The sequence below is a fragment of the Sporobolomyces salmoneus genome (assembly GCF_050403485.1).
Source record: "Sporobolomyces salmoneus JCM6883 DNA, S_salmoneus_JCM6883_v1_ctg13, whole genome shotgun sequence".
Classification (NCBI taxonomy): domain Eukaryota; kingdom Fungi; phylum Basidiomycota; class Microbotryomycetes; order Sporidiobolales; family Sporidiobolaceae; genus Sporobolomyces; species Sporobolomyces salmoneus.
In genome coordinates this window covers 250,742-273,603 of record NW_027481150.1, presented here as the reverse complement: position 1 = coordinate 273,603, position 22,862 = coordinate 250,742, and the positions used below count along the sequence as shown (strand labels likewise).

The 22,862-nt window shown below is 51.6% G+C and overlaps 7 protein-coding genes across 7 annotated transcripts; 2 read left to right on the top strand and 5 right to left on the bottom strand.

Moving 5' to 3' along the window:
• Positions 1 to 183: 183 nt before the first annotated feature.
• Positions 184 to 2,185, bottom strand: JCM6883_000237 (uncharacterized protein; the record flags this gene model as incomplete). The annotated part of the gene is made up of 10 exons (XM_076630967.1): positions 184 to 260; positions 341 to 480; positions 554 to 705; positions 767 to 824; positions 890 to 1,087; positions 1,257 to 1,342; positions 1,417 to 1,576; positions 1,642 to 1,649; positions 1,717 to 1,791; positions 2,000 to 2,185. 10 exons carry the CDS (start codon positions 2,183 to 2,185, stop codon positions 184 to 186), a joined length of 1,140 nt encoding a protein of 379 aa, XP_076489107.1.
• Positions 2,186 to 2,466: 281 nt separating this feature from the next.
• On the bottom strand, positions 2,467 to 4,608 carry JCM6883_000236 (uncharacterized protein; the record flags this gene model as incomplete). The annotated part of the gene is made up of 8 exons (XM_076630966.1): positions 2,467 to 2,681; positions 2,753 to 2,840; positions 2,915 to 2,985; positions 3,053 to 3,096; positions 3,165 to 3,510; positions 3,573 to 3,902; positions 3,962 to 4,410; positions 4,490 to 4,608. 8 exons carry the CDS (start codon positions 4,606 to 4,608, stop codon positions 2,467 to 2,469), a joined length of 1,662 nt encoding a protein of 553 aa, XP_076489106.1.
• A 445-nt stretch (positions 4,609 to 5,053) lies between these two features.
• JCM6883_000235 (uncharacterized protein) lies at positions 5,054 to 6,278 on the top strand (the record flags this gene model as incomplete). Its single annotated transcript, XM_076630965.1, has 6 exons — positions 5,054 to 5,265; positions 5,332 to 5,424; positions 5,479 to 5,659; positions 5,718 to 5,814; positions 5,884 to 5,997; positions 6,061 to 6,278. 6 exons carry the CDS (start codon positions 5,054 to 5,056, stop codon positions 6,276 to 6,278), a joined length of 915 nt encoding a protein of 304 aa, XP_076489105.1.
• Positions 6,279 to 6,369: 91 nt separating this feature from the next.
• Positions 6,370 to 8,347, bottom strand: JCM6883_000234 (uncharacterized protein; the record flags this gene model as incomplete). The annotated part of the gene is made up of 3 exons (XM_076630964.1): positions 6,370 to 7,587; positions 7,662 to 8,275; positions 8,335 to 8,347. The coding sequence occupies 3 exons, from the start codon at positions 8,345 to 8,347 to the stop codon at positions 6,370 to 6,372; spliced, it is 1,845 nt and encodes a 614-aa protein (XP_076489104.1).
• A 450-nt stretch (positions 8,348 to 8,797) lies between these two features.
• JCM6883_000233 (aspartate aminotransferase family protein) lies at positions 8,798 to 10,757 on the bottom strand (the record flags this gene model as incomplete). The annotated part of the gene is made up of 9 exons (XM_076630963.1): positions 8,798 to 8,891; positions 8,963 to 9,310; positions 9,413 to 9,538; positions 9,617 to 9,909; positions 9,976 to 10,141; positions 10,213 to 10,304; positions 10,375 to 10,457; positions 10,536 to 10,630; positions 10,714 to 10,757. The coding sequence occupies 9 exons, from the start codon at positions 10,755 to 10,757 to the stop codon at positions 8,798 to 8,800; spliced, it is 1,341 nt and encodes a 446-aa protein (XP_076489103.1).
• A 377-nt stretch (positions 10,758 to 11,134) lies between these two features.
• IQG1 (Iqg1p) lies at positions 11,135 to 17,247 on the bottom strand (the record flags this gene model as incomplete). Its single annotated transcript, XM_076630962.1, has 17 exons — positions 11,135 to 11,147; positions 11,213 to 11,575; positions 11,638 to 11,785; positions 11,845 to 11,975; positions 12,051 to 12,276; positions 12,339 to 12,480; positions 12,540 to 12,682; positions 12,747 to 12,934; positions 12,996 to 13,197; positions 13,258 to 13,378; positions 13,438 to 13,632; positions 13,692 to 15,352; positions 15,414 to 15,533; positions 15,601 to 15,745; positions 15,809 to 15,886; positions 15,952 to 16,346; positions 16,404 to 17,247. The coding sequence occupies 17 exons, from the start codon at positions 17,245 to 17,247 to the stop codon at positions 11,135 to 11,137; spliced, it is 5,115 nt and encodes a 1,704-aa protein (XP_076489102.1).
• A 2,145-nt stretch (positions 17,248 to 19,392) lies between these two features.
• Positions 19,393 to 22,572, top strand: JCM6883_000231 (sugar porter family MFS transporter; the record flags this gene model as incomplete). The annotated part of the gene is made up of 16 exons (XM_076630961.1): positions 19,393 to 19,582; positions 19,647 to 19,795; positions 19,870 to 19,982; positions 20,047 to 20,114; positions 20,184 to 20,358; positions 20,441 to 20,552; positions 20,777 to 20,865; positions 20,958 to 21,274; positions 21,373 to 21,471; positions 21,535 to 21,621; positions 21,688 to 21,747; positions 21,807 to 21,863; positions 21,931 to 22,012; positions 22,075 to 22,145; positions 22,242 to 22,301; positions 22,367 to 22,572. The coding sequence occupies 16 exons, from the start codon at positions 19,393 to 19,395 to the stop codon at positions 22,570 to 22,572; spliced, it is 1,935 nt and encodes a 644-aa protein (XP_076489101.1).
• Between the last annotated feature and the right edge of the window lie 290 nt (positions 22,573 to 22,862).

Below are 22,862 nucleotides of genomic sequence, written 5' to 3'. Positions count from 1 at the left end.
CACAGATTTGGAAATTCTCCGTGAGAAAGCTCTCTCGTTGCTTACATGAGCATAATGTGCTCCGTCCGATGTCATGTGAGGTGAGCTCGGTCGAAAAACTCGTCGTAACTCTCGCTGAAATTGCGACAGACTGTCCTTTCCATACGCCATTCTACCCTTTGGCCAGAGTATAATCACAGAACATCATCGGAGGCCGACCATCGACTTCATACTCGCGAGGTAGCCTGCTAGGACATCGGGAGGAGTCTTGAAAATAAACACTGCACGACCGTGAGAGTCGGATGTCAGCGTCTTCCATTCGAGAGGAGACAGAGGCGAGAAGCACTGAGCCTGAACTTACATCCGATGAGAGCGATTGAATAACCAAACATCTGCGTGAAGGTTACGACGTTTCCGAAGAGGAATACTGCGCCCGTTACAAGCAGGATATCTTTCAATACGCCCGACAACGTCAAGACAAGTGAACTTGCGCAACCGATGCTGCGGTAGTTATCGAGTCAGCGAATGTCTCCTTGTGTCAAAGGGGGTCGAAGGCTCGGCGAAAAGGACATACAGGAAGACGACGGAGATGTTGAGCAGAAGTGCGATGTTGCAATTGAGGAAGAGGGTGAAAGGTCCGACCGTCGGTAGAATCTTCGAGAGCGGCTCGAATCCCTCGAACAAGGGAATGAGAATCGCATTGAACGCTGCACACACGGGTGCGTACTATAACCGACCACTCAAGTCAGTTTGAGCATGTACTCTGGATCGAGCAGCGGGAACTCACGTAGTAAAGCGAGCCGAGGGGATCCATCCTGAGACCTTGTAGAAGCTTTTGAATCGCTCTGTGGAACGAGCACGGAGGATCAGTAACTTTGTTCGCCTGGCAGACAGATCAAGGGTGACTCACACTAATCGAGTAGCCTCGAAAGCGATTCCGATGCATTGAGCTAAGAACCCTCCGAGAACGAAGTTCACTTCCCCGAAACTCGCAATCATGACTCCGGTCGCGATCGCGAACACCGTGACTGCAGTTCGTTTCGAGAACTGTTCGAGACCCATCAGAGCTGAAAGACCCATTACCGCAACTGAGGTGAACGCTTTGAGCCTACGAGAGCAGAATCGAAGGGTCAGTTCCGTGATCGAGCGTACGTGGACTCATGGCTGAAGGGAGGGATAAGGGACGAGTGTTGACGGTGGAGAATGCGACAGAGGATTGAAGAGGAGAGACTGGTCCGCGAGGAGCAGGCGGAAGAGAAAGCGCGGGAAGCACTCACATCTGGATGAAAGGAACTGAAAGAGTGGTGTAGGCAAGGTTGTTGAAGATGAGAGAGCCAGAGAACAACGCTCCGATAGGTACGATCTAATCCGAAGGTCATCGCGAATCGTCAGACCCCTCGAGTTGCGAAAAACCGAGAGAGAGAGATCAAGGCTCACATTAGAATACCATCTTTGCCAAGTGATCTCTACGTTATCTAGCCCATCGAGTAAGGGAGTAGTTTTCCGCATTATTCTCGTCGCGATCGCTGCGTAGACGAGATGGAATGTTGTGAGAGTGATTGGGTAAGGGAAGTTCAGGTCGCCCTCATCTTTGCCTCTGTCGACGTCATTCCCTCGTCAGCTTCTAGCTTAGTCTCAGCTTTATATCGAGGAGGGTCTTACAGAATCCACTGCGATGAAGGATGGGCGGATCAGCGAGAGTCGAAGCGCAATTTTCGGGAGAGGTCTGAAACTCACGGCGTTGAAGAGAATGACTGTTGAAGACAAAGCAATCCAGATGGCGATGATAGGAGCTGGGTGCATCCGCTTGACCTGTAGGGAGTTCCGATGAGTGAGCGGGGTCCCTTTCAGAGATCAGCTGTTTCGTCCTCCCTCCTTAGCTGACGCGTCCCAAACCCAGTCCAACTTCTACCTGTACCATCCAAGACCTCATGCGAGCAAGTCCGCTTCCATCCAGAGGTGTTGCGACGGAGAAAAGACGCGACTGCGATCAAGAAAAGATGAAGACGTGGTAACTCACCGCGGTCGTGCTATGCCCTCCCTGAGTAGCAGGTGTAGGTAGACTCTCTTGCTCCTCCAACTCCCTCAAGCCCTCCCTAAATTCCGTGTCATCTCGAGCTGATCCTGTTCTCGCTTCTTCTTCCGCGAGGAGACGATCCGCTTCTTCTTCTGCTGAGAGGTCTTGTAAAGCTATTTTGTCAGGCATTCGAAACGAGGTCGAAGGAGGGTGAAAAGGGCGAGGTGAAGTGATAAGAGAAAGCGAAGGAGAGACTTCGCAGTGAGGAAGTTTCGTTGGGCTGCGTCGGGCTGCCTGCGAACTTCCTTCCTCTCCCGGAGCCGACCAGTTACCTATTCGCGTTGTCGACGAGTCTCTCGCAACAAACGCAGTATAGCGGTGAGAAGAAGAATGAAACAACGAACTAATTCCCGAAACAAAACAACTCTATGATATCTGAATGCTACAAGTTTCCTCAACGATCCTGCTCTCTAAGCTCTCAATTCCGGTACTTCGACTGTTCTCGAAACGACACCATCTTCCCCTTTGTCGAACTCGTCCACGCTCGATTTCTCCTCGTCGGTCGCAGAAGGTTCGAAAGGTTTCGCAGGCGAGTCGGGCTCGTAGCCTCCCTTGGGCTCACTCCATCGAGTTTGGTAGTCGAGTTGAGGGAAGAATCGGCACATTAGGTAGTAAGATCCACCGGCTGCGGGAAGGAAGAGAAAACGAATGAGCTTGGATTTACCGGTGAGAATGTTCAGCGATGATCGAACTTACCGGCAAAGGTTGTCGTGAAGATTGAAAAGTAGTAAGAGCGTGCAAGGTCGACGTTATCCACTTCGACGACGCCAAGGTTTTGTAGGAACTGTGAGCAGAGAAGAGAGAGTGGTCAGTTTCTCGTTCTGTCGAATTGGTCTGTCGAAAAGTTCGGTAACTCACTCCCGCAAAGTTGACGGCTACACCGACAAAGTAAGCTACAATTGCTCGAAGATTGACCCCGTAGGTGTAGTCTAAACGGAGGAGAAGAGCGTCAGAACGAGCTCAATATTGCGAGAGAGCTAGCGAGAAGTCGCCTACAGTAGGTTCCTCGCTTGTCGGCAGTATAGAGACCTTCAATGTCCCTGTGAAGAAGGAGTAACCGGTCAATTCGAGTCGGAGTACTCGACTGCTCGAGCGAGAAAAGACGTACAAGAGACCCTTTGCGACTAGATAGTAATGCGCCATCATGACCGCCATGATCGAGAAGAGGAAGATTTGGTAGGAGGCGAGAACCGAGATGAAGATGGAAGCCGATCCCAGCAAGTATTGAGGCATGATGACCACCGTTCCGATGAGACAGACGACGTAGGCACGTTTGACGGAGAGGAATCGAGGGACCAACCCGGCGAGGTCGTTGGCAGCGCAGTAGCAGTTCTCAATCACGCAGGAGTAGAGGAGGGAGAAGACGAATCCTCCGGCGATGAAGAAGACTCCGACTCGTCGTCCAGGGTTGAAATCGTCCTCGAGAAGCATTTGCATGTACTGCACAGGATTCCCTTTGAACGAACGCGAGTTCAGCATCGATGCCTCGACGAACAGGGATGGAGACTGAACTCACAAATGACCTCTCCGTAGACTCCCGCACTCGTGGAAGCGATGAGCATCCCTACACACTGAACGATGAAGTTTGCGAGGGGAAACCCGACGATCTGACCGATGACGACGTCGTTTGGCTTTGTAGCGTTTCTTTGCCAATCCGCGGCGTTCGAGGCGAAAGTCGAGCAACTTGCGGCCGAGGTGAGGATGAAACGAACGATCAACCAGGCCTTTTCCGATCCGTGAATCCGTGATGGTGTTGAAACGACGGGTCCGACTCCTCCTGCTGAACGAACTCCGAGTACGATCATACCGATTGCCGAGAGGGTAAAGATGACGAGCTTCGCGTAGACTGTGACCGCAAGAGTCAGGTCTTGGACAGCCTAGTGAAAGAAATTCGAATAAACTCACCAAGGATCGACCATCGTCTGGCATCGAGAAGGAGCATGAAGCCGGTCAAGGCGAGGAAGACGAAGAAGAAGATGTATTCGGCGGATGAGAGTGCTGAACCGCTCGACATGGTGTTCTTTAGATTTTTGAGCGAGGGGAAGACGGCGTAAAACATCGTGTAAAGGCATTGAGCACCACTGACGGAGTTGACGCCGTTCCACACTATACCCATCGCAGCTCGATTGAGAGTCGGCCAGGCCGCTCCTAGGATTCCAAAAGACGCTCTTGATTGAACCGGGAACGAAATGTGCCAAAACGCTCCGCCCCGACCGTTGAACAACATGAACCACGACACTAGGAAGAAGCCGGCAGTACTCGCTGCGACCCCCTCATAGAACGTAAGTCCAAACGAGAGGAACGAGGAGCCGGAGATCATGTTGGAGACGTTCGGGACCGCTGAAAGCCAGAATCTAGAAAACGAAAATTTCGTCGAAACAGGGGTCAGTCAATGCGTGAGCGACAACGAAAAGGGAGTCACCTCTCACGTACAGGTTGAAAAACAAGAACCCCCAAGTTCTCCGCTCTCTCGGGAACGGTCGAAGATCTTCGTTGTCGAGCCATCGCGATCCTCCATGGTTCGGTACTTCAAGTCGAGATAGGAGACCCATATCGACGTCGAAAGAGTTGATACAGGAGTTGTACAGGAGACAGGAGGATGGGGAGGAGGAGGAGATTGAGATCTTGAGAGAGGAAATCGTGAGGCCATCTCGCGCTAGTAGCTTCGGAGAACAAGACCGTGTGCCAAGTGAACGTTAAGTTGATAAGCTCCGCACTGACGAAGTCGAAGGGCGCAAAAGCAAGGAAACTGAGAGGCGATAGGCGCCTAAAAATGTGGAAAGTTTCGAAACGGAGGTCTTGGCTTTCCCGACTCCGCGTGTAAAAGAGTTCCCACGACGTTTCGACTTCTATCCGCCCGCTCTAACCCGTTCCGTCTCGCCGCACCTCTTCCTCTGCCCCAGACGATGAACACCTCCCTATCGACAATCCCTCTGCTGATACGAGCTCCTGACCTCGACTCAACCGCTCTCCACTACGCTTTGAATACCTGAAGAGATGCCCGGACTCGTCAACAAACCCACTCGCACCGCTACCATCAATTTCGTTGAACCCAAGTCGAAGATTCCCGAGAAAGATCAAGAAAGGTACCTCGCTCGATACGACGTAAACGACTTGCCTCCGAAAGATACCGTCAATGTGCCGCTTCACGATTTGAGGGACGAGTTCGAGCGTTTGGGATCAGCAGAATTCCAGCTTGATGAAAGAGGGTGAGGTTTCGAAGGGTCCCTTGTTCTCTCCTACTTGACCGTATCATTGACATCCCAAATCGACAGATATGCGGCAATCAAGCACACTTCCGCGTTCGCTTCGATCGAGGGTCTGAAAGCCGTCGAGACCACAAACGCATATCTGAAAGAATGCTGCGAGTACGTTCCTTCCGCTTCCTTCTTGCGAACACGAGCTGACGCTTCGGTCCACAGACTCTACAAAGATCTTCTCGGCGCGGACGAAGTCGTCGCATGGAATTCGGTGATCCGTTCCAACGACGAAACCGCCATTCCGGACGTGAAGGAAACTCGCCAGAAAGCAGTTCAACAGGATGTACCTCCTGCCGAGACCGTCAAGGCGATTTCGAGCAGTGCTCACGTAGATCAGGACGAGGTGAGATTCATCTCTGAGACTCTTGCTTACGATTCTTCCGCTGACGAGTAAGACTCAGGAATATGCTCGAGTCGTCGCAAAGCGAGCAGCTGGAGAAGATGTTTTCGAGAAGTATCGCCGAATTCAGATCGTCAACCTTTGGCGTCCTCTTCAGGGTACGTCTCAGGTCCCTTCCTCATCGTCGAATTTGCGAAGACTGACTCATCCTTCGCTTTCTCGACCAGGTCCTGTCACAAACGCTCCTCTTGCTGTCTGCTCATACCGATCGATGAACTTCGAAAAGGACTTGATGCGTTGCGCGGGAGCTTACGGGACTCACTGGAGTATTTCTCACTCTCGTCAGTTTCCTCGCCTGCCCTTTTCATCCCCATCTAGCTGATTCGTCTCCTTCACTCCGACAGCTCAACAACAATGGTCCTACATCTCTCACCAAATGCCCGACGAGGCCCTCCTTTTACGATGCTACGATTCCGAAATGGGTTCTCGAGGTCAAGCTTTGTTCTCTGCTCACACTGCGGTCGACGTGATCGATGAGCCTCTTCCGGCTGGGATCGAAGAAGGAACACCCTTGGTACCTCGAACGAGCGTTGAAGTGAGGTTGATCGTGCTCCACAAGTAGGGAGCGACTTGGATGCAATAGACTATCGGAAACAACAAAAGAGAGAGAGAGAGAATAAATGATATCGTGCTACAGAGAGAGTGGCGGTAGTCTAACCAAGAGAGAAATGTCCCACGTCGTTCCACAACCTAGTCTCCTCGTCCTCAAATGCCGACTTCGCCAAACTCTCTTTCCTCCCCGTGATGATTTGCGTCGTGAATTGCGACAACTTCGCACATCCTTTCTGCTTGTCGTCCGAGATCGGCAAACCGGCGTAGAAGAGTTCAGCGTTCGAAAGGATGATTTTGTCGACGAGACCCGAGATCGCTGGATCGAGATCTTGTACTCCTCCTCCTGCTCCTCCGACCATCGCTTCGACTTCGGGTGACAAAGGTACGAGTCGAGATTCCTCGATGAATGTCGTGAGGTGGAACGAGTCGTCTTCGGTTTCACCTTCGAGAAGAGATAGGAACTCCCTCATAGCCGTATGATGAGCCGGCGTAAGAAGTTTCGACATCGTCCCCGAATTCGCGACGACAGCTGCCGATCGAGGAAGTCGTTTCCCGTTGTTCTTGCGGATGAAATCGAGGGGATAATCCGTCGCGAGGTAGAGAGTATTGATCGCGGGGTTCTCTTTTCGGATCTTTCGAAGACGTTCGACGAGGGCGACTCCACAGGAAGCGATACGTTCGACATCGAGAGTTTCGGTCCTCCAGTGAACTCCGACGAAGGGGGAGATTTGGTCCGCGATTGAATGGCCGAGGTTGATCCAGTGCGAAGAGTAGGGGAAGTAAGAGTAGGGTTGAGGGGGAGTGAAATGATGTGGAGAGAGAGAAGCGATCGATTGAGGGGTCAGGAAGGGGTATCGGAGGTTGTACTGCATGACGAGAACGGAAGCTTCTTCTTCGACGAGAGCTTTGACGACTTCTTTTCCGTATTCGACTCGAATCTCCGGTGTTTTCGCGACCGTCAATGGGAGGAAGAACGCTCTGTGATCGTGTTGGGTCCAGTCGAGTCTCCATCGATCGAGGCAGAAATGTTTTGGAGTTGCATCGAGAGATTCGAGTGATGCTTCGCCGCCTCGAACGAGGGAGATCATCTGAGATGTAGGAGTTTCGTCTCGGTGTTCGATCCAGGAGGAAAAGTCGGAACTCGTGATGTAGGGGATTCCGAATCGATCGAAAGTGTCGGCTTCGTAGTAGAGAGAGAAGTCGTTTTGAAGGTAGCAGCTACCGAATCGAGATCGTCGGACTCCAGGTAGGACGAGAGTGCGATTCGTGGCGAGAGCGAGTAGACCGAGTTGATACAGATGAGCTTGAGCTTTCGATTCCTGTTTTTCGAGCGAAAGTTTTCCGTTACCTCAAAGTTCAGTCACGTCATCAAGCAGGGCAAGTGTGGACGCACCTGTTCACCCATCCAAGCCACGAAGATGAACCGCCGAGAAGGGTCGAAATCGATATCGTGGGAAGTCGAGAGAGGTAGAGGAGGAGGAGATTCAGGAGATTGAGTCGAATCCATTCGAGACGGTTTCGAAATCTTGATCCATCGATGTGGTTTCTGTCCTTCCATTCCTTCGGGATGCACTCGTCCAAGAGGTCGATCCTCGTCCACAGGAGCTCTCCCTATTGACCCATCTTGCGAATTCTGAGCCGTTCGTAAACCCGTTAATTCCTCTATTCTCCTCCCCTGTCTCATAACCGTTTCACCATTCCAATTCCTCTCGACCATAACGAGTATCACGACTGCCACGAGGACGAAAGCGACCAATTTCCGTCTCCCAGTCTTCCCGTCCTTCCCTCGTTTCGAACCGTTTCCTCCTCCTCCCAAGAAATCGGTTGCACTCGCAACAGATTCCGCCAATCTACTCCTCGGATGTTTCGGTGAATCGTGCATGAGGCGATAAGTCGGACTTGACCGATTCGAAGGAGGGGAAATCAGGTGAATCTTGCTCGCTGTTCTCTGATGTAGATGAGAGGAAGAGGAAGGTGCTGCATGCGTCCGCCGCGGTGGGGTCGTAGCTGCGCAACTTGACAAACATTAGGTCTCGAGCTGCGTTCGTGAGCAGAGAGAAACGTACGTTGACCATTCATCTTGACCGTTTCCCGACGCGACTGTGCGCGTATGCTCCCACTGAGATCGATCTGACTGAGTTCCGAACGAACCTGGCGAGGTGAAAGAGGTGGAGAGAGTGAGGAAGGAGAACACCGCACGCGAAAGGTTTCAAATTGTAATTTTAGATCGCGTCGTCGAGGTGCATTCACTCACTGTCTCCTATCAAAGCAGTCTCATTCATAGCGTATATGTACCCCAGGAGATTGCAGGGATACTGTAGAAATACAGCGAGCGAGGGCTACTGTAGTAGAATGCTCGAAAGAAAATAAATTTTAGGAGAAAATGCGACAAGAGAGAACGAGGACGGCGGAAGACAGTATGTATAGAGAGTGATTGAGTGAGAGGACTGATAGGAAAGGGTATCAGGGTTCAGCGACAGTAGCGTAAGGGAGAGGAGACGATTCGAGACGAGTTCGAGAACAATGCTTTCAACCCTCGTTGACGACGTCGATGATAGCTTGACGAATAATCGCGCAACCCTTGTCCATATCCTCCTTCGAGATGTTGAGAGGAGGGATGAATCTGTTCCACCACGCCCATCGGAGAGTTAGCTTTACGAAGAAGCGAAAATTCTACGAGGACTCGCGACGAACCGAATAGTTTCAAAGACCGAAGTCGTAAGGGTAAGCATTCCCTTCTCGAGACACTTGTTCTGTACCCTCGAAGCCATCTTCTCTGGAACCTTCTTTCCAGTCTTCCCATTACTAGGAGTGTAAGGATCCGAAGGACTCTTGAATTCGATCCCAACCATTAATCCGAGCCCACGAACCTCGGCGATCGAATCACCGTACGTAGGGTCGTTTTGGAGGTCGCGGAGGGTTTGGAAGATCTCGTAGGAGCGAGAGGCGACGTTGTCGAGGATCTTTTCGTCTCGGAATGCTTCTTGAACGGCGATACCAGCTGCGCAAGAGACGGCGTTTCCGGCGTAGGTTCCTCCCATACTGTGTAGCGAACGGTCAAAGAGGGAGATGTCGGCGAAAAGGGGGAAGAGAGTTGATCGTCAGCGAAACTCGAAAGAAGACAGCAAAGTCGAAATTCCTTACGATCCAGGCTTTTGCTTGTCCATCAACTCTTTGCGAGAGACGATACCTGAAAGGGGGAATCCGTTCGCGATACCCTTTGCCATGATGAGAATATCGGGCGTGACAGAGGGATAGTGCTCAATCGCACTGACGCGCGGGAGAAGCCCGAGTCAGTTCTTTGCCCCGTGGCGTGATACACGTAGAAGCGAAGGGAGAGAGACTCACAAGTTCTTTCCAGTTCGACCGAACCCAGTTTGAACCTCATCGATAATGAGCAAAATTCCATTCTTATCGCAAATCTTCCTCAACCCTTCGAGGTATCCTTTCGGGGCAGGAATGTAACCTCCTTCACCGAGAACAGGTTCGAGGATGAGAGCGGCCGTGTCGCGGGGAGCGGTTTCTTGTTTGAGGAGGAGGTCGAGTCGGTAAAGAGCTTGTTCGACGAGTTCGTCGTTCGAGGTCGTGTGGGGGAGTCCGAGTTGATGCCAGTATGGGTAAGGAGTTGTGAAGACACCGGGCTATCGACGGAGAATCGTCAGTCGATGAACTGAGAAAAGCAAAATTGCGACGAAAAGAAAACTCACCATGAGCGGAGCGAAACCTTCTCCATAAACAGTCTTCGATTTTGTCATTGCCATCGTACCGAACGTACGACCGTGGTAAGAACCTTGAACGACGATAATGTTTTGCTTTTGAGTCGCATGTCGAGCGAGTTTGACCGCAGCTTCGACTGCTTCGGCTCCAGAATTCCTGCAGGCGAACCGTCGAGGCATCCGTCAGTGCCCAATGTCTAGACGGATGAGAACAGCGATCCGACTCACCAGAAAAAGAAAGTATTGAGAGATTTGTGAGGCATAATCGGGAGGAGTTTCTCGATCAATTGAAGTTGAGGCTTGTTGAAGGCGATGTTGACCTACACTCGTCGTCGACGGAAGTCAGCACAGCGATTCAGTGCGTATAAGAGAAACGACGAACGAGCTCACCTGTCCGTGAACGAGAGTTCCAACTTGGTCCTGAGCTGCTTTCGTGACCTTGGGATGGCAATGACCGATGTTCGTGACTCCAACTTATACCACGACAGCATTACGAATCAGCAAAGGAGGAAAGGGGCGAAGAGGAAGAGAGAGCGAGAAAGTTCACTCACTACCGCAAGTGAAATCGAGCAGGTTCTTGCCACATTCCGTCTGTACGTACGAACCTTTGCCTGAAGTCATGACCATCTCGGTGTAACGTCCAACTCTGAACGGGCAGTGACGAGGGTCAGTGAAGATCTGCGCGCGGCTAGAGAGCGAGTCGGCTGGGGGAAGGGTGAATGGACTCACCCCTTGGCGATATGCTTAGCTCCGAATGCTGCTAGAGACGTCATGACGCGAGGGGGGAGAGGAGGAGGGAGAAAGAGAGAGAGAAAGAGAGAGAGAAGAGAGAAGAGAGCGAGCCGGCACCGAAAAATAGCAGCCGCAGCTCTTACCGGCGGCTAAATTTTTCTCTGCACGTGAGTGCCCGAGCCGAAGCTTCGAAGCAACTCTTCGTCAAGGAGAAAGAGAGGAAGGAAGAAAAGAGGACGAGGTTACAACATTTGAGACGAGACGAGATAGATATGCAACTCCTTGTTAAGAATGCGTAAAACGGGGAGGGTATCGAGGCATCGAAGAACGATGCAAGTAAAAAAGAGAAAAAGAGGAGAAAGAGACGGCGAAAAACGAAAAAAGATAGTGAAGGGGAAACGACGACGGAGGTGGGTATCTAGGCGTAGAATCTACACAGCGAAGAATAGTCAGACCTGATCACAGAGACAAAGTGGAGAGAGAAGCGAGGACTCACTTGCGATTGATGAGGTGAACGAGTAAATTGAGATTGCATTTCGCGACGCTTCCAATCGCGATCGTCTGTTTCCCTTCGAACTGACTCTCGAGTAGATCCTCCAACTTGAGTTCGACTCCAGCGACCGGTTTGTCCAAGTGACTAACTTGAAGTTCAAACATCCCGATCTCGTTCGAAGAGAGCGTCAAACTGATCTTGTCGAATTGTTTCGGACTGAATTGATCGATCGAGAGGAGGATTCCGCGGTCGTAGAGCGTTTGCGCAGAGTATTTGTACGATCCGAAGGCGTAACTCTTGCCCTCCTTTTCGAGTTGACGTTGATGAGAACCTTGCATCGACCAAGGGAGAACGATTCGTTTTTTACTACGAACGACTGCGAGTCAGCGGACGACCCTCGAAGGGCAAGAGAAGACGAAGCGACTCACCCCTTCTTCTGGATACCCGCCATGGATTGATCGATGTAGACGTGGTAAGATTTGATCTGATCTTCAAGGTATCGTTGTTTGCCGTGAAGGGAAGCGAGAGAAGCATGCATCGACTGCAGTTCAGCTTGACGTTGTACTCGTCGATGATCTATGCGAGAGAAGAGGTCAAGAAGCCGCTCTACGGACTCAATGGAGCAGAAAACTTACGCTTGTTGCGAATGTCGAGAGCGATCGCATTGAGAATAGCTTGATACTTGTCAGCTTTCGACACGAGTCCGATTTGTCGCAGTTGCACAATGTCGTGAAGCGTTTGAACCTTGAGTTGGTGGAACGAGAGTCTGTGAGTTGGATCGGGAATGTACAGTCAGTCTTTCGCCTGTTGCTCGATACCGACTGTTACGCAGCCGACTCACGATCTAATATCATCAGGTTGAGGAATCACCGTCTTGCGCTGAGCGGCAGCTTGTCTCTGTTCCTCCATCTCTTCCTCCTCGACGATTCGGATCCAAGTGTCCTCATCTTCCGGAGTGACTTGTTGAGCGAGTACTCCTTCGAGATCGTTCCCGTGATGAACCTTGAGAATCGCCAGTACTCGACGTTTCGCGAGGTTGAACAATTGTCGATTTCCAGCTTCGGGATCTGAGTGAAAGAATCTGGATCAGCGAAACAACAGCCGGAGAGAGGAGCGAAGAAAGACGCACCTTCTTGAGGCAAGAGTCGCGTGTTTAGAGTGAGAGTAATAGCTTCTGCTCGTGCACGAGAGAGTTCTGCACTGTTTCCATCTCCCGGCGCTCCCCCTAATTCTAGAATCGTCTCTCGCAAAGGATCGTTTTCTTCCGGAGCCTGAGACAGAAAGAGTCGTCAGGCTCAGGTCTACACCGAGATATGAGAGAGTAACGTACGATAACATCGAGATTGTCGGAGATGATCGAGTGGGTCGAATAGATGTCGTTCGGCGAGATGTAAATGACTGGTCTCCTCTCGGCGGCAGCGTTGACATAGTCGTCCGCTCTGAAGTGATCCTCGGCATCTTTGACGTTGATGACTGTCAAGTCGAATGATGTGATCAGCACAAGTCGAAGACAAGAAGAGGAAACGAGAGAGCTCACCATCCTTGATCCAATTCGCGAAAGCTGCAGAGCTCTTCGAGACGAATTCGTTCATTCCCTTGAGCGGTTGATCGTCCTCGAACAATCGACCGACCGAGATCTGGTTCAAGAGCTTGCAAACTTCGGCGAGGTTGTGTCGTTGAACAGCGGGAACGACCTCTTCGACGATTCCAAACACATCGGGGGTTCTATCTCGTTACGAGCTGCGATCAGTGTACCGTAGATAGATCGATGAGAGTGCGTGCTTACACGATCGCGGGTTGAATGAAGCGGTAATAAACGATGTGACCAGCAACTCGAATGACGGTCGTCTCCGCTTCTTGAGGGAAACGTGCTTTGACAGAACGATAGACCTCTCGAGCGATGTAGCGGATTCCGAACGGCATTCGTTGGGTCGAGGAGAAGAGAGCGTTCAAGAAGCTTTCGGTGACTTGACGAAGCGCCATCAAATCTGGAAGAGACGAAGTTATGATTAGCTGGGAGCACTCGCAAACGAGCAGAGTCGACTCACGCTTGATGAACTCTGCTTGAGTAGCCTTGTCAACGATCGCTTCTTTGTAGTCGACATCTTTAGGTCGTCGTGAGGGCACTCCGGTTGCCATTTCTTCCTTTGAGATTTCGCTTCGGTAGATCTGCGACGAACGACGAGATGAGCTGACGAACAACAGCTGGAGAAGAGGTGAATACGCACCGTGAGAGGATCTGTGCTGAGATCTAGCTTGGGTCTCGAAATGATCGATTTGACGTTTGCACCGAGAGTTTCAGAGAGATAGGTCTTCTGGTTTACTCCTTGACCGTAGTGAGCGAGCAGGCGGAGGAAGGTGAAGCTGCCTTGTACGAAAGCGTATACCGTCGGCAGATAAGCGAGTTCTTCTTGAATTGAGCGCTGTTCGAAAAGGCAAGTCAGCCTCTGCTCCGAAACAAACGTACAGATCTATTGCTTACTTGGAAGAGTTTCAGCAAGAGGTATTCCTCTCGATGGGCTTGAGCGTATGCGAAGACGACGAGCGTCGTCGATTCGATCGATTTCTGAGTCTTCTCCGAGATGTTGAGTCGACCGACGTTCGCGAATAGTCGAGCGAGGTAAGCTGGCTTTGTTTGAAGGTGCCAGAAGAGCTGTTGATAGAGTTGTAGCTTGCGTTGTGATTGACGATCGAGGTCGGAAGGAGCGAAAGGGTCTCCAGCAGCCGTCAAGAGAGAGTTTCGTTTCAAAGGAGCGAGTCCTCCAGATCCAGCACGTTGAGCGCGAGCTACTTCGTGAGTAATCTTGTTCTTGACGAGGAGGGCGATCTTCGTATCGAGATCCTTGACGTCGTCTTCGAGAGTTGTTGTTCGATGAATCGCTTCGACCAATTCCTTGCGAAGTGATTCAACTTGAAGTTCTCCCCGGTAATCGAATTCGGAATCGTCGAGGAGTCGCATAAAGTTCTTGATCGTGCTGACGGGAACGTTCGTACCCATTCTGAGTTGTCGATACTGAGAGCCTTGACGACGAGAACGAATCGCGGCTTGAAGTCGAACGACCTGAGAAAGGTTCTCGTGGAAGTGACGATGCATCTCGAAGTATCGTCGACGAGCAACGGCTCCTCGGATGAACGACTGGAGTTCAACAACAACGTCCTCGTTTCGGTAAAGGTTTTCCCTCCAGGCAAGGAAGTTCATTCGACCAACGTAACCTCGAGTTTGAGCCTGGATTCCGACGACGTCCGGCTGAACGAAATCGAGAGCTTGTCGCTGAGTATCGATCCTTCTGCGGACGAGGGCGGCTCGAGCGAGAGATTGAAGTCCTCCAACCGAGCGAACGACTTCTGTTCGACGCAAGTGTTGAGCGCGAGCAGCGTAAGATTGGCTCGCGAGTTTCCCTCGAATCGTAGCTTGAACTCCGACGATGAACGATGAACAAGATTTGAATCGATCGAGTCGTTCCGAGAATCGTTTTCGAGCGAGGAAACCTCGACAAGTCGCTTGGAATCCGGCGACGTCGGGGAGAGCTTCTTGAAGTTGAACCGTTTGACCGTAGAGTCGTTTTCGGGCGAGGTGAGCACGGGCGGAAGCTTGGAAGCCGACGACCGCAGGTTCGTGATGAGCGACCGAGTCGACTTTGTGGAAGAATTGACGACGACCGAGAGCACCGCGAGCGATCGCTTGGAATCCTGCGAGAGTTCGAGCTGCTTCGCGGACAGAAGCTTGATATTGTCGTTCCTCCTCCTCGGCGGCCAATCTCGCTTCTTCCTCCTCCCGTAACCTCTGAGCTTCTTCTTCGGCCAACCTTCTCCGGGTCTCCTGCTCAATACGTCTTCGTTCCGCTTCTTCTTCAGCTCGCCGTCTCCTTTCTTCCTCTTCTCGTCTCAGTCGTTCGTCTTCGATTCTCCTACGCTCCTCTGCCTCCGCTACTCGTCTTCTCTCAGCTTCCTCTTCCTGTCGACGTCTCTCCTCCTCCATAATGATACGTTGACGTTCCTCCTCCTCCGCCTGTAGCCGTTGTCGTTCGAGCTTGCGATGGTGGTGAAGCATCTTCGCGAATCGTTTCCTCGACAAGGCACCTCTCGACACTGCTTGAAGACCGATAACCCCTTCGGTAGCTGCAGCGAGTTCTCGTTGTTGACCTGCAATCTCCGGGATCTTTCAGTACATTTCAGGAAGACTGAAAACGAAAGCTGAGCTTACGCTGTTCGGGAGTTTCGGGAGGAGTTTCGTGTCGATCCATCGCTTTATTCAATCCAGCAAAGTTGGGCATTCGAACTCCTGACTTGTCGAGTCCTTGTTGAGTAGCTCCGAGTTCGTCCTCTGAGAGATGCCAAAAAGCGAAGTCAGCGAGATTGCGCAGAGTGGAAGGAAAAGAAAATGGACTGACCAGTGAACTCGATACGTCCGACCAAGTCGTTCATACCGGCGGTGAGACCTTGTTTGTAGAGGAAGAGAGAGAGGGCGTGAATGCAATAGACGACTTTTGGCAAGTTTTTACCATCGTAGAGGTCGACTGTTTCGAATCGGAAGATCTGTGCATACGATGACCTGTCTCAGTCGTGCGATTACTCTTACTGAGAGAGGCAAGTACGTACATCGGGTAGCTCAACTTCGTCGAGGAATTGGAAGAAGATTGCGATGTTTTGAGTTTGACGGAAATGTCGAACCGGATCCTATCGAACAAAGAGCATCTACGTGAGCAACGACACGGGGAGTTGGCGCTCGAGATAGTACGCACGGTGTAGATTGGACCTTGACATCTCTCACTTCCCAAACTTCTGGCCAAATGAGCCAACGCATACCCGTTCCTCAAACTCTGTTCGAATTCTCCGATCTCCTCTCCCCACAACGGAGGTGCATCTTCTCTTCTCGTCGTGATATTGTTCTCGAGCCAATCTCGAGCTTCTGCTAATCGACAGAGGTATTCGTACGCAACCATGTTGTGTCGTTGTCGGTCGAGAGCTTTCACCGCTTGAGAAGGGAGAAGAGTCGTAGCTGATCGAGTAGGAGGAGGTGGAGTAGCGTGACCGTTTGCGACACGAGAGAGACCGTGCGAGGATTGAAAGACGGCAGAGGGAGCGAAAGGTGAAGCAGATTCAGCGGGACGTGAGAGTCGGACTCGACCGGGAAGACCTGCAAACATCGAACATCAGCAACTGCCGCCCGTCGAAGCAAGATCTCGTCGCTCACCCGGTACATCCTCTGAACCAACTTCTGCTCCTCCTCCTCCTCCAGGAACTGGTAAACCGTTCAACCCCAGCTGAGGCAGAGTCATCGCTCTTCGATGCCCTCTACCATCCGGTCGCCGCATTGATCCCATTCCGCGATCGAGCACGGGATAACCATCTGCGTTCCCGATCACAGGGCTCGTTGGTCGATCTTTCGAGGAGAAGATCGCTGAAGAAAGGATCCTTGCTGATTGAGGTCCGATCGACATAGATAGAGGACGAGAAGGAAGTTGAGTTGCTCCTGATCCGCTTGAAGTTGTTTCGAAGGAGGAAGTAGAGGGAATCGTCGGTAGAGGGGAACGAGAGAATCGAGTAGGAGATCCAGTTCGAGTTGGCGAAGAAGGAACGGGAGGTAGAGCTGGAGACGTCGTTCGGAATGGCGAGTCTTTGTTTGGCGATGGAGATCGTCTTCCCTTCACGTTGTTAAACGAAGTCGTTTGAATGACTGGACTTGATCGACCATTTTCGAGATTCGAGAAAGCGGCTCTCGCTGCATCAAAGCTCGCTGACCCTGCCCCAGTCTTGTGCCCTCTACTCCAAGGGCCACCAGATCGACCGATCTGAGGCGAATTCGAGCCATTACTCGACGAAGTTGAGGATTTTGCCATTCGAGGGAATGCGGTTTTCGGCGAGGATCCAAACTCGTTCACTGGTTCGAGGGGTTCTCGGCCGTTCGTCGAAGCGAAGGAAGAGATGGAGCCGAGAGCTGGAGTAATCGGGGGAAGGGAACTGGCGGAAGACGCGCCAGAATCGGAAGAGAGTGAGGGCGAGCGGTCGAGAAAAGGCGAACCGTTCATTGTCGACATATCGTTGCTATTGATAGAACCGAGTGGATGTCAGTTTCTGCGTTTCCATTGTTCGTTTGAAAGTTTTTCGGGTGCAAGTAGACCTGCGAACCTGCAGTTCGCTCACTCCCTCGACACCTTGCTTCGTCTCTTTACTACCCTCTGCTTCTGGAACCCATTTCTGGCACTTAACCTAACAGCACGAGACCGCGTTCTCATCTCTTCCTCGTTTCAACCCCGCGCTGAGAACCGTTGTCAACAGTCGAGAAGAACTGACCTTTGTCCGTTGTACTTCCCTAAGCTAGGAATCTTTTCCACTTGACAATCCTTTCCGTAGCTATTCTAGCTTCTTGTGTAGTAGTCCACCTCGAGAGTGCCGCGGTAGACGAGGTTGCAGAGGAAGATGTTGAATTTGAGGAGGTCTGAGAAACTTGAGAGGTCCTTGCGCGAGATCGAGATGGATGGTCGTTGGCGAGGATCGGATGAGTCTGTAAGTAAATCGAGAGGGTTTGTATCTCTTCTAGAGGGTAGGTGGAATCGGGAGAGAGTTGGGTAGACGTCTTTGTTGATTGATGAGGAGGGCGGTGAATCGAGAGGGTTGAGCCGCGCTCTGAAGGCGTAAAGGAGTTCTCAAGCACTCCTAGAGGGGCTTGCACGCAGCGACGACTGTTCGTGTGACGAAGGCGGGGAGAGACGATCGAGGAGAAGTTCGAGTTTGAGGAAGTTCCTCTCCGACATCACCATCTCCGGTACTCAGAGCCTTGTATCGATCGCCATTCTACTCCAGCAAGCTCGATCTACAGCGCGCTACGACGCTCCCCGTACCCAATCCCTCTCTCGCCTCCATATGGTTCAACAAACAATCCCCGAACTCTCTTCCATCTCTTCCCGACCCGACTTGAACAGCGATAATGGGGCGGATATCGCTGATCAACATCGATTGAGACGCGACCACTCCGAAAGAAGCATTTCCTCTTCCGCAATCTAACGATTTTACCTCATTCGATCTTTGCCGCCCTCTCCTCTCACGAACTATAGCAGATTGTTGGGTGGGAAAAGGTCAAGGGTATACCGATACAGTGATTGGATACTGGGATTCGAAGAACGAGGTCTCAAGGGTAAAAATGAGGAGTACGAAGACGGCGAAACGTTTTCGCATCTTGTTCGCACACCTCCGAATACGATTCCACGATGTCCTCGACTCTCGTAAGTCCTCCTCGTTCTGTTCTGTAGAGTTCGAGCACTTGACTGCCTTTGTCTTGCGAAGCTATGCTCCCTCCCGTGTAATACAGTTGGATTTCCCAGAACTTCCAGAAGATTGAATCGTGGTGAGTCGGATTGATCCGCTCGGCGGGTCTCGGAAGCGACGAACATAAACATCGATATCTTCGTCTTGGTTGTGAGAACAGAGTGTCAGGTAAATTCGAGGCAGGAGCAGACTGAGCGTCGAGTGCTTTTCCGGTCGATCGATTTCTTCGCTGAGAACTCCCTCTCACGCCTCCACGAAACTCACGGAGGACAACGCTATGGTCGCTCAGTACGTACACCGTGACCCGTCACTCTATCCTTGGGTCTCGTCTCGACCTCGGATAGCCGACTACTCAAGACCTCGCACACTCCCTCTCCTCAGCTCTTCTTTACCCACTCGAGTCGTTACTCCAAGATCCTGTTCAATCTCCCCACGCGTTCGTCGAAAGGAAAGGCTTGGGAAGATGAAGTCGAAGGGTTTGATCGCAAGAAAGGACGACGCTAATGGTGCGTGCAGAATAAGCCGAGCCGAACTAACTTCAGATCGAACTCTAAAACCTTCGCGGGCGTATTCTTTCTCTCCGACGAGGGTGGAGCTGAGCAGCGGTAACTCGTCGACTTCGATCGTTTCAATTGGACTCGTTTGAGATTCTATAGGTGGAACGAGCTTGAAAACGAACGACAAGTTTCTTGAGGTTTCCCTTTTTTGGAGACGACCGCCGAGAAAACCTCAAAAGTCTTCGTTTTGCTTGGAAACCTTTGATGCGAATTGAGCGTTCTCTTGGGTTCGTATGGCCCCTCCTGGGGAACCGTCTACCCCTCCGCGCCCTTCCCCTCTCTCTCTCCCTATCTATCGTCTTCGACTTGCCTCCTCAATCGACGAAAACTTCGCAACTCGTCGACTCGGATTGATCAATCATGGCGACTCCACCAACTCACACGACGAACAGCGACTCGAGCTTTACCGGAGGCAAACTCGAAAAGGGAACCGACGAGAAACGTGAACTTGCCGGTGAAGGAGAATACGCTCATGTCGACCGTACGCTTCAAAACGTCAACGCAAAGCTCGAAAACCCTCTCACTGGTATCTCTCTCGAACGACTCGAAGGTGAGTAACTCTTCTGTTCTCATGCGACGTACGAAAGCTGACCCGGTATTTCGATTTTACGCAGCGATGGGACGTGCTTTCGCTCAAGAGAAAGGTTTGGGAGAATACGAAGACGAGTTCGCGAAAGGAGCTCAAGTAGCTCAAGACCCTTTGGCTTTCGAGGACCTCGCTCTCTTGAACGAAGACGACCGAATTGTTCTTCGTCGAGAAGTTGTGAGTTTTGACCCCCTCTCTCCTCGCTCTTTTCGTCTTTCGCACTGATCCTTTATCGCTCCTTTCATCGCTAGACTCACAAATGGGACCACCCGAAGACGCTCTACTTCCTCGTTATCTGTTGCTCGATGTGTGCCGCTGTCCAAGGTATGGACGAGAGTGTCACGAACGGAGCGAATTTGTTCTGGTGCGTTTCCTCCCTTTTTCGAGGTGTCTTCGCGAGCGTAGTCTGATCTTCTGCACTACTCCAGGGCACCTCAATTCGGACTCGTTACGTCGGAAGGCGATCCAGACGCTGGTCGTAATCAATGGCTTCTCGGTTCGTCCCTGTTTCTCACGGAGTTTTCGGTTTCGAGTTGGAGATCTGACTCTCGTCCGACCGGTGCAGGTCTCGTCAACGGAGCTCCCTATCTCTGCTGTGCTGTACTCGGTTGCTGGCTCACTGAACCCATGAATCGATGGCTTGGACGACGAGGAACGATCTTCGTCACCGCTCTTCTGTCGGCCTTGACTTGTATCTGGATGGCGGTTACCAACTCTTGGCAGCATCTCTTCGCGGCGAGGTGAGTTCTTCCACTCCCTTCGACTCCTTTCGCATGGGTTTGATTGACGGAATCTAACCTCTCTTGCTACTTGCGATGTTAGGTTCGTGCTCGGTCTCGGTCTTGGACCCAAGTCTGCTACGGTTCCCGTATATGGAGCTGAGACGGCGCCGCCTTTGATTCGAGGAGCTCTCGTCATGCAGTGGCAAGTCTGGGTAAGTTGTCCCCTTACTGCTTCCTTTCTGCTCCCTGTCTCCCACTCCTTCATACCTGCTCCCATATTGCTTCTACTACCTCAATCCGCGTCAACGGAGGTCTCTCTGCCTCGAGGATCCGGTCTGACTGCGGTATGGAGCTCTATCGACGATTTTGAAAAATACTGATTTTCTTTCTTCCTCATTTCACTCCTCTCGCCCCTCTCCACCCTCCACCATCACAGACTGCATTCGGAATCATGCTGGGTACCGTGTCCTCGTTGGCGTTCTACGGAGTCCAAGATTCTGGCGGAATTACGGGCCTCAATTGGCGGTGAGTCCACATTTTCAAGTTTCGCAAACGCAATTGACCTGTCTCTACTCAACTGACCTATCTCTAACCACTGAACTGTCTCTATTTGACAGTATCATGCTCGGATCCGCCTCATTTCCTGCTTTTTTTGTCATGGCTCAGGTTTACTTCTGTCCCGAATCTCCACGTTGGCTCATCTCGAAGGGCCGCTACCCAGATGCCTACCAGTCCCTCTGCCGTCTCCGACACACGAAGCTGCAAGCCGCTCGCGATCTTTTCCTCATCAATGCTCTTTTGGAGGAAGAGGCGAATATCGCAACTGGAAAACTTGCAATCGTCGAGCTCTTCTCGGTTCCTCGTAACCGTCGTGCCGCTCTCGCATCCGGTATCGTCATGTTCATGCAACAGTTCTGTGGAATCAACGTCATCGGTGAGTCCTCTCGTCCTTTCCCTCTTCTCACCTCTTCTCTCTTCTCTTTCCTCTTCTTCGACTCAAGCTTGTTCGCTGACTCTCTCCTCTTCATGCAGCTTATTACTCGTCGACCGTATTCCGTCAAGCTGGATTCTCTGAAGTTTCTGCTCTCGGTGCCACCCTCGGTTTCGGAGCTTTGAACTGGATTGCCGCTGGTGAGTTTCCTTTTTTTTCATCGTCTCGTTCGTTCACTTGTGCTGAACCGCCTCTGTCTCTAGCTCCCGCTGTTTGGACGATCGACACCTTTGGACGACGAACTCTACTTCTCGTCACGTTCCCCTTGATGGCCATTTTCCTCTTCATGAGTTCGTCGATTTCGCTTTCCTTCTTCCGACTCGTTCTTCTCGAGCTGATCGCCTCGCTCTGAATAGCCGGTATGGCGTTCTTTATCGAGCCCGGGAACCCAGAGAGTACTGCCCGTATTGCGGTTGGTGAGTCATTCGCTCTCGTCGTCGTCGATTTTCGTTCTGACGAAAACTTGCCACTTTAGTCGCTCTCGGTATCTACCTCCACTGCATCGCCTACTCTCCTGGAGAGGGTCCCGTTCGTGAGTTCCCTCACCCTTATCTTACAGAGCTCTTGACGACGCACTGACCACCTTTCTATCACCTCAGCTTTCACTTACTCTGCTGAGGCGTTCCCTCTCTACGTTCGTGACGTCGGAATGTCGTTCGCCACTGCCACTACCTGGTCTTTGTACGTCTGCTATTCCTTGCACTCAGCAAGCGTCGCAACTAACGAGATTGAGCTTGAAACAGCAACTTTATCCTCGCGCTCACTTTCCCTCGACTCCTCGGAGCTTTCCGTCCTCAAGGAGCTTTCGGTTGGTGTAAGTGCTCTCTCTCTATAGCTGACCACCAGCCGCGTCGTTTCGCGGATCAGTTCTCTGAAACTGACCCCTGGTTTCGCTCGTTTTCTTCCTTAGACGCTGGTTGGAACGTGATTGGGACCCTGCTTGTGTGGCTATTTATGCCAGAAACCAAAGGCTAGAGCACTCTCTCCTTGACAGCAACGAGACTGTGATTGCTGACTCTCTTCGTCTCGCTACAGCTCTTACTCTCGAAGAACTCGATCAAGTCTTCTCGGTTCCGACAAAGAAGCACGCCTCCTACCATATCAGACAACTTCCTTACAACATCCGTAGGTACATCCTTCGTCAGGACGTGGGCCCGAAGGAGGAACTTTACCACTGGATCACGCCCCAGGAGGCTCAACCCAAGTCGACTTATGTCGAGAAGGGGGAGCAACGCGCCTAGGTTCCCTTCCTCGTACCGACTCCTCTGTCTATGAACGCTCTCTCTTGTATGACTCTTCTTCGTCTCGATCTTTTCGTTTCGCAACTTTCCTCGTTGGATCATCTTCTACTGTTTCTCGGTGCCGATACCTTTGATCTATTCTTGCAAGCTTGTTCGCTCGATCTTCTTGCTCGTGAGGAGTTGAGAGCTGGCATCGGTCGTCGAGGAGAGTTGTTGTCCACTAGCCTGAGGAGACTCGGAGTGACTCATATTTTGATAGTCGGGACGGCCTCGCTCGAGCTGCGATCGCT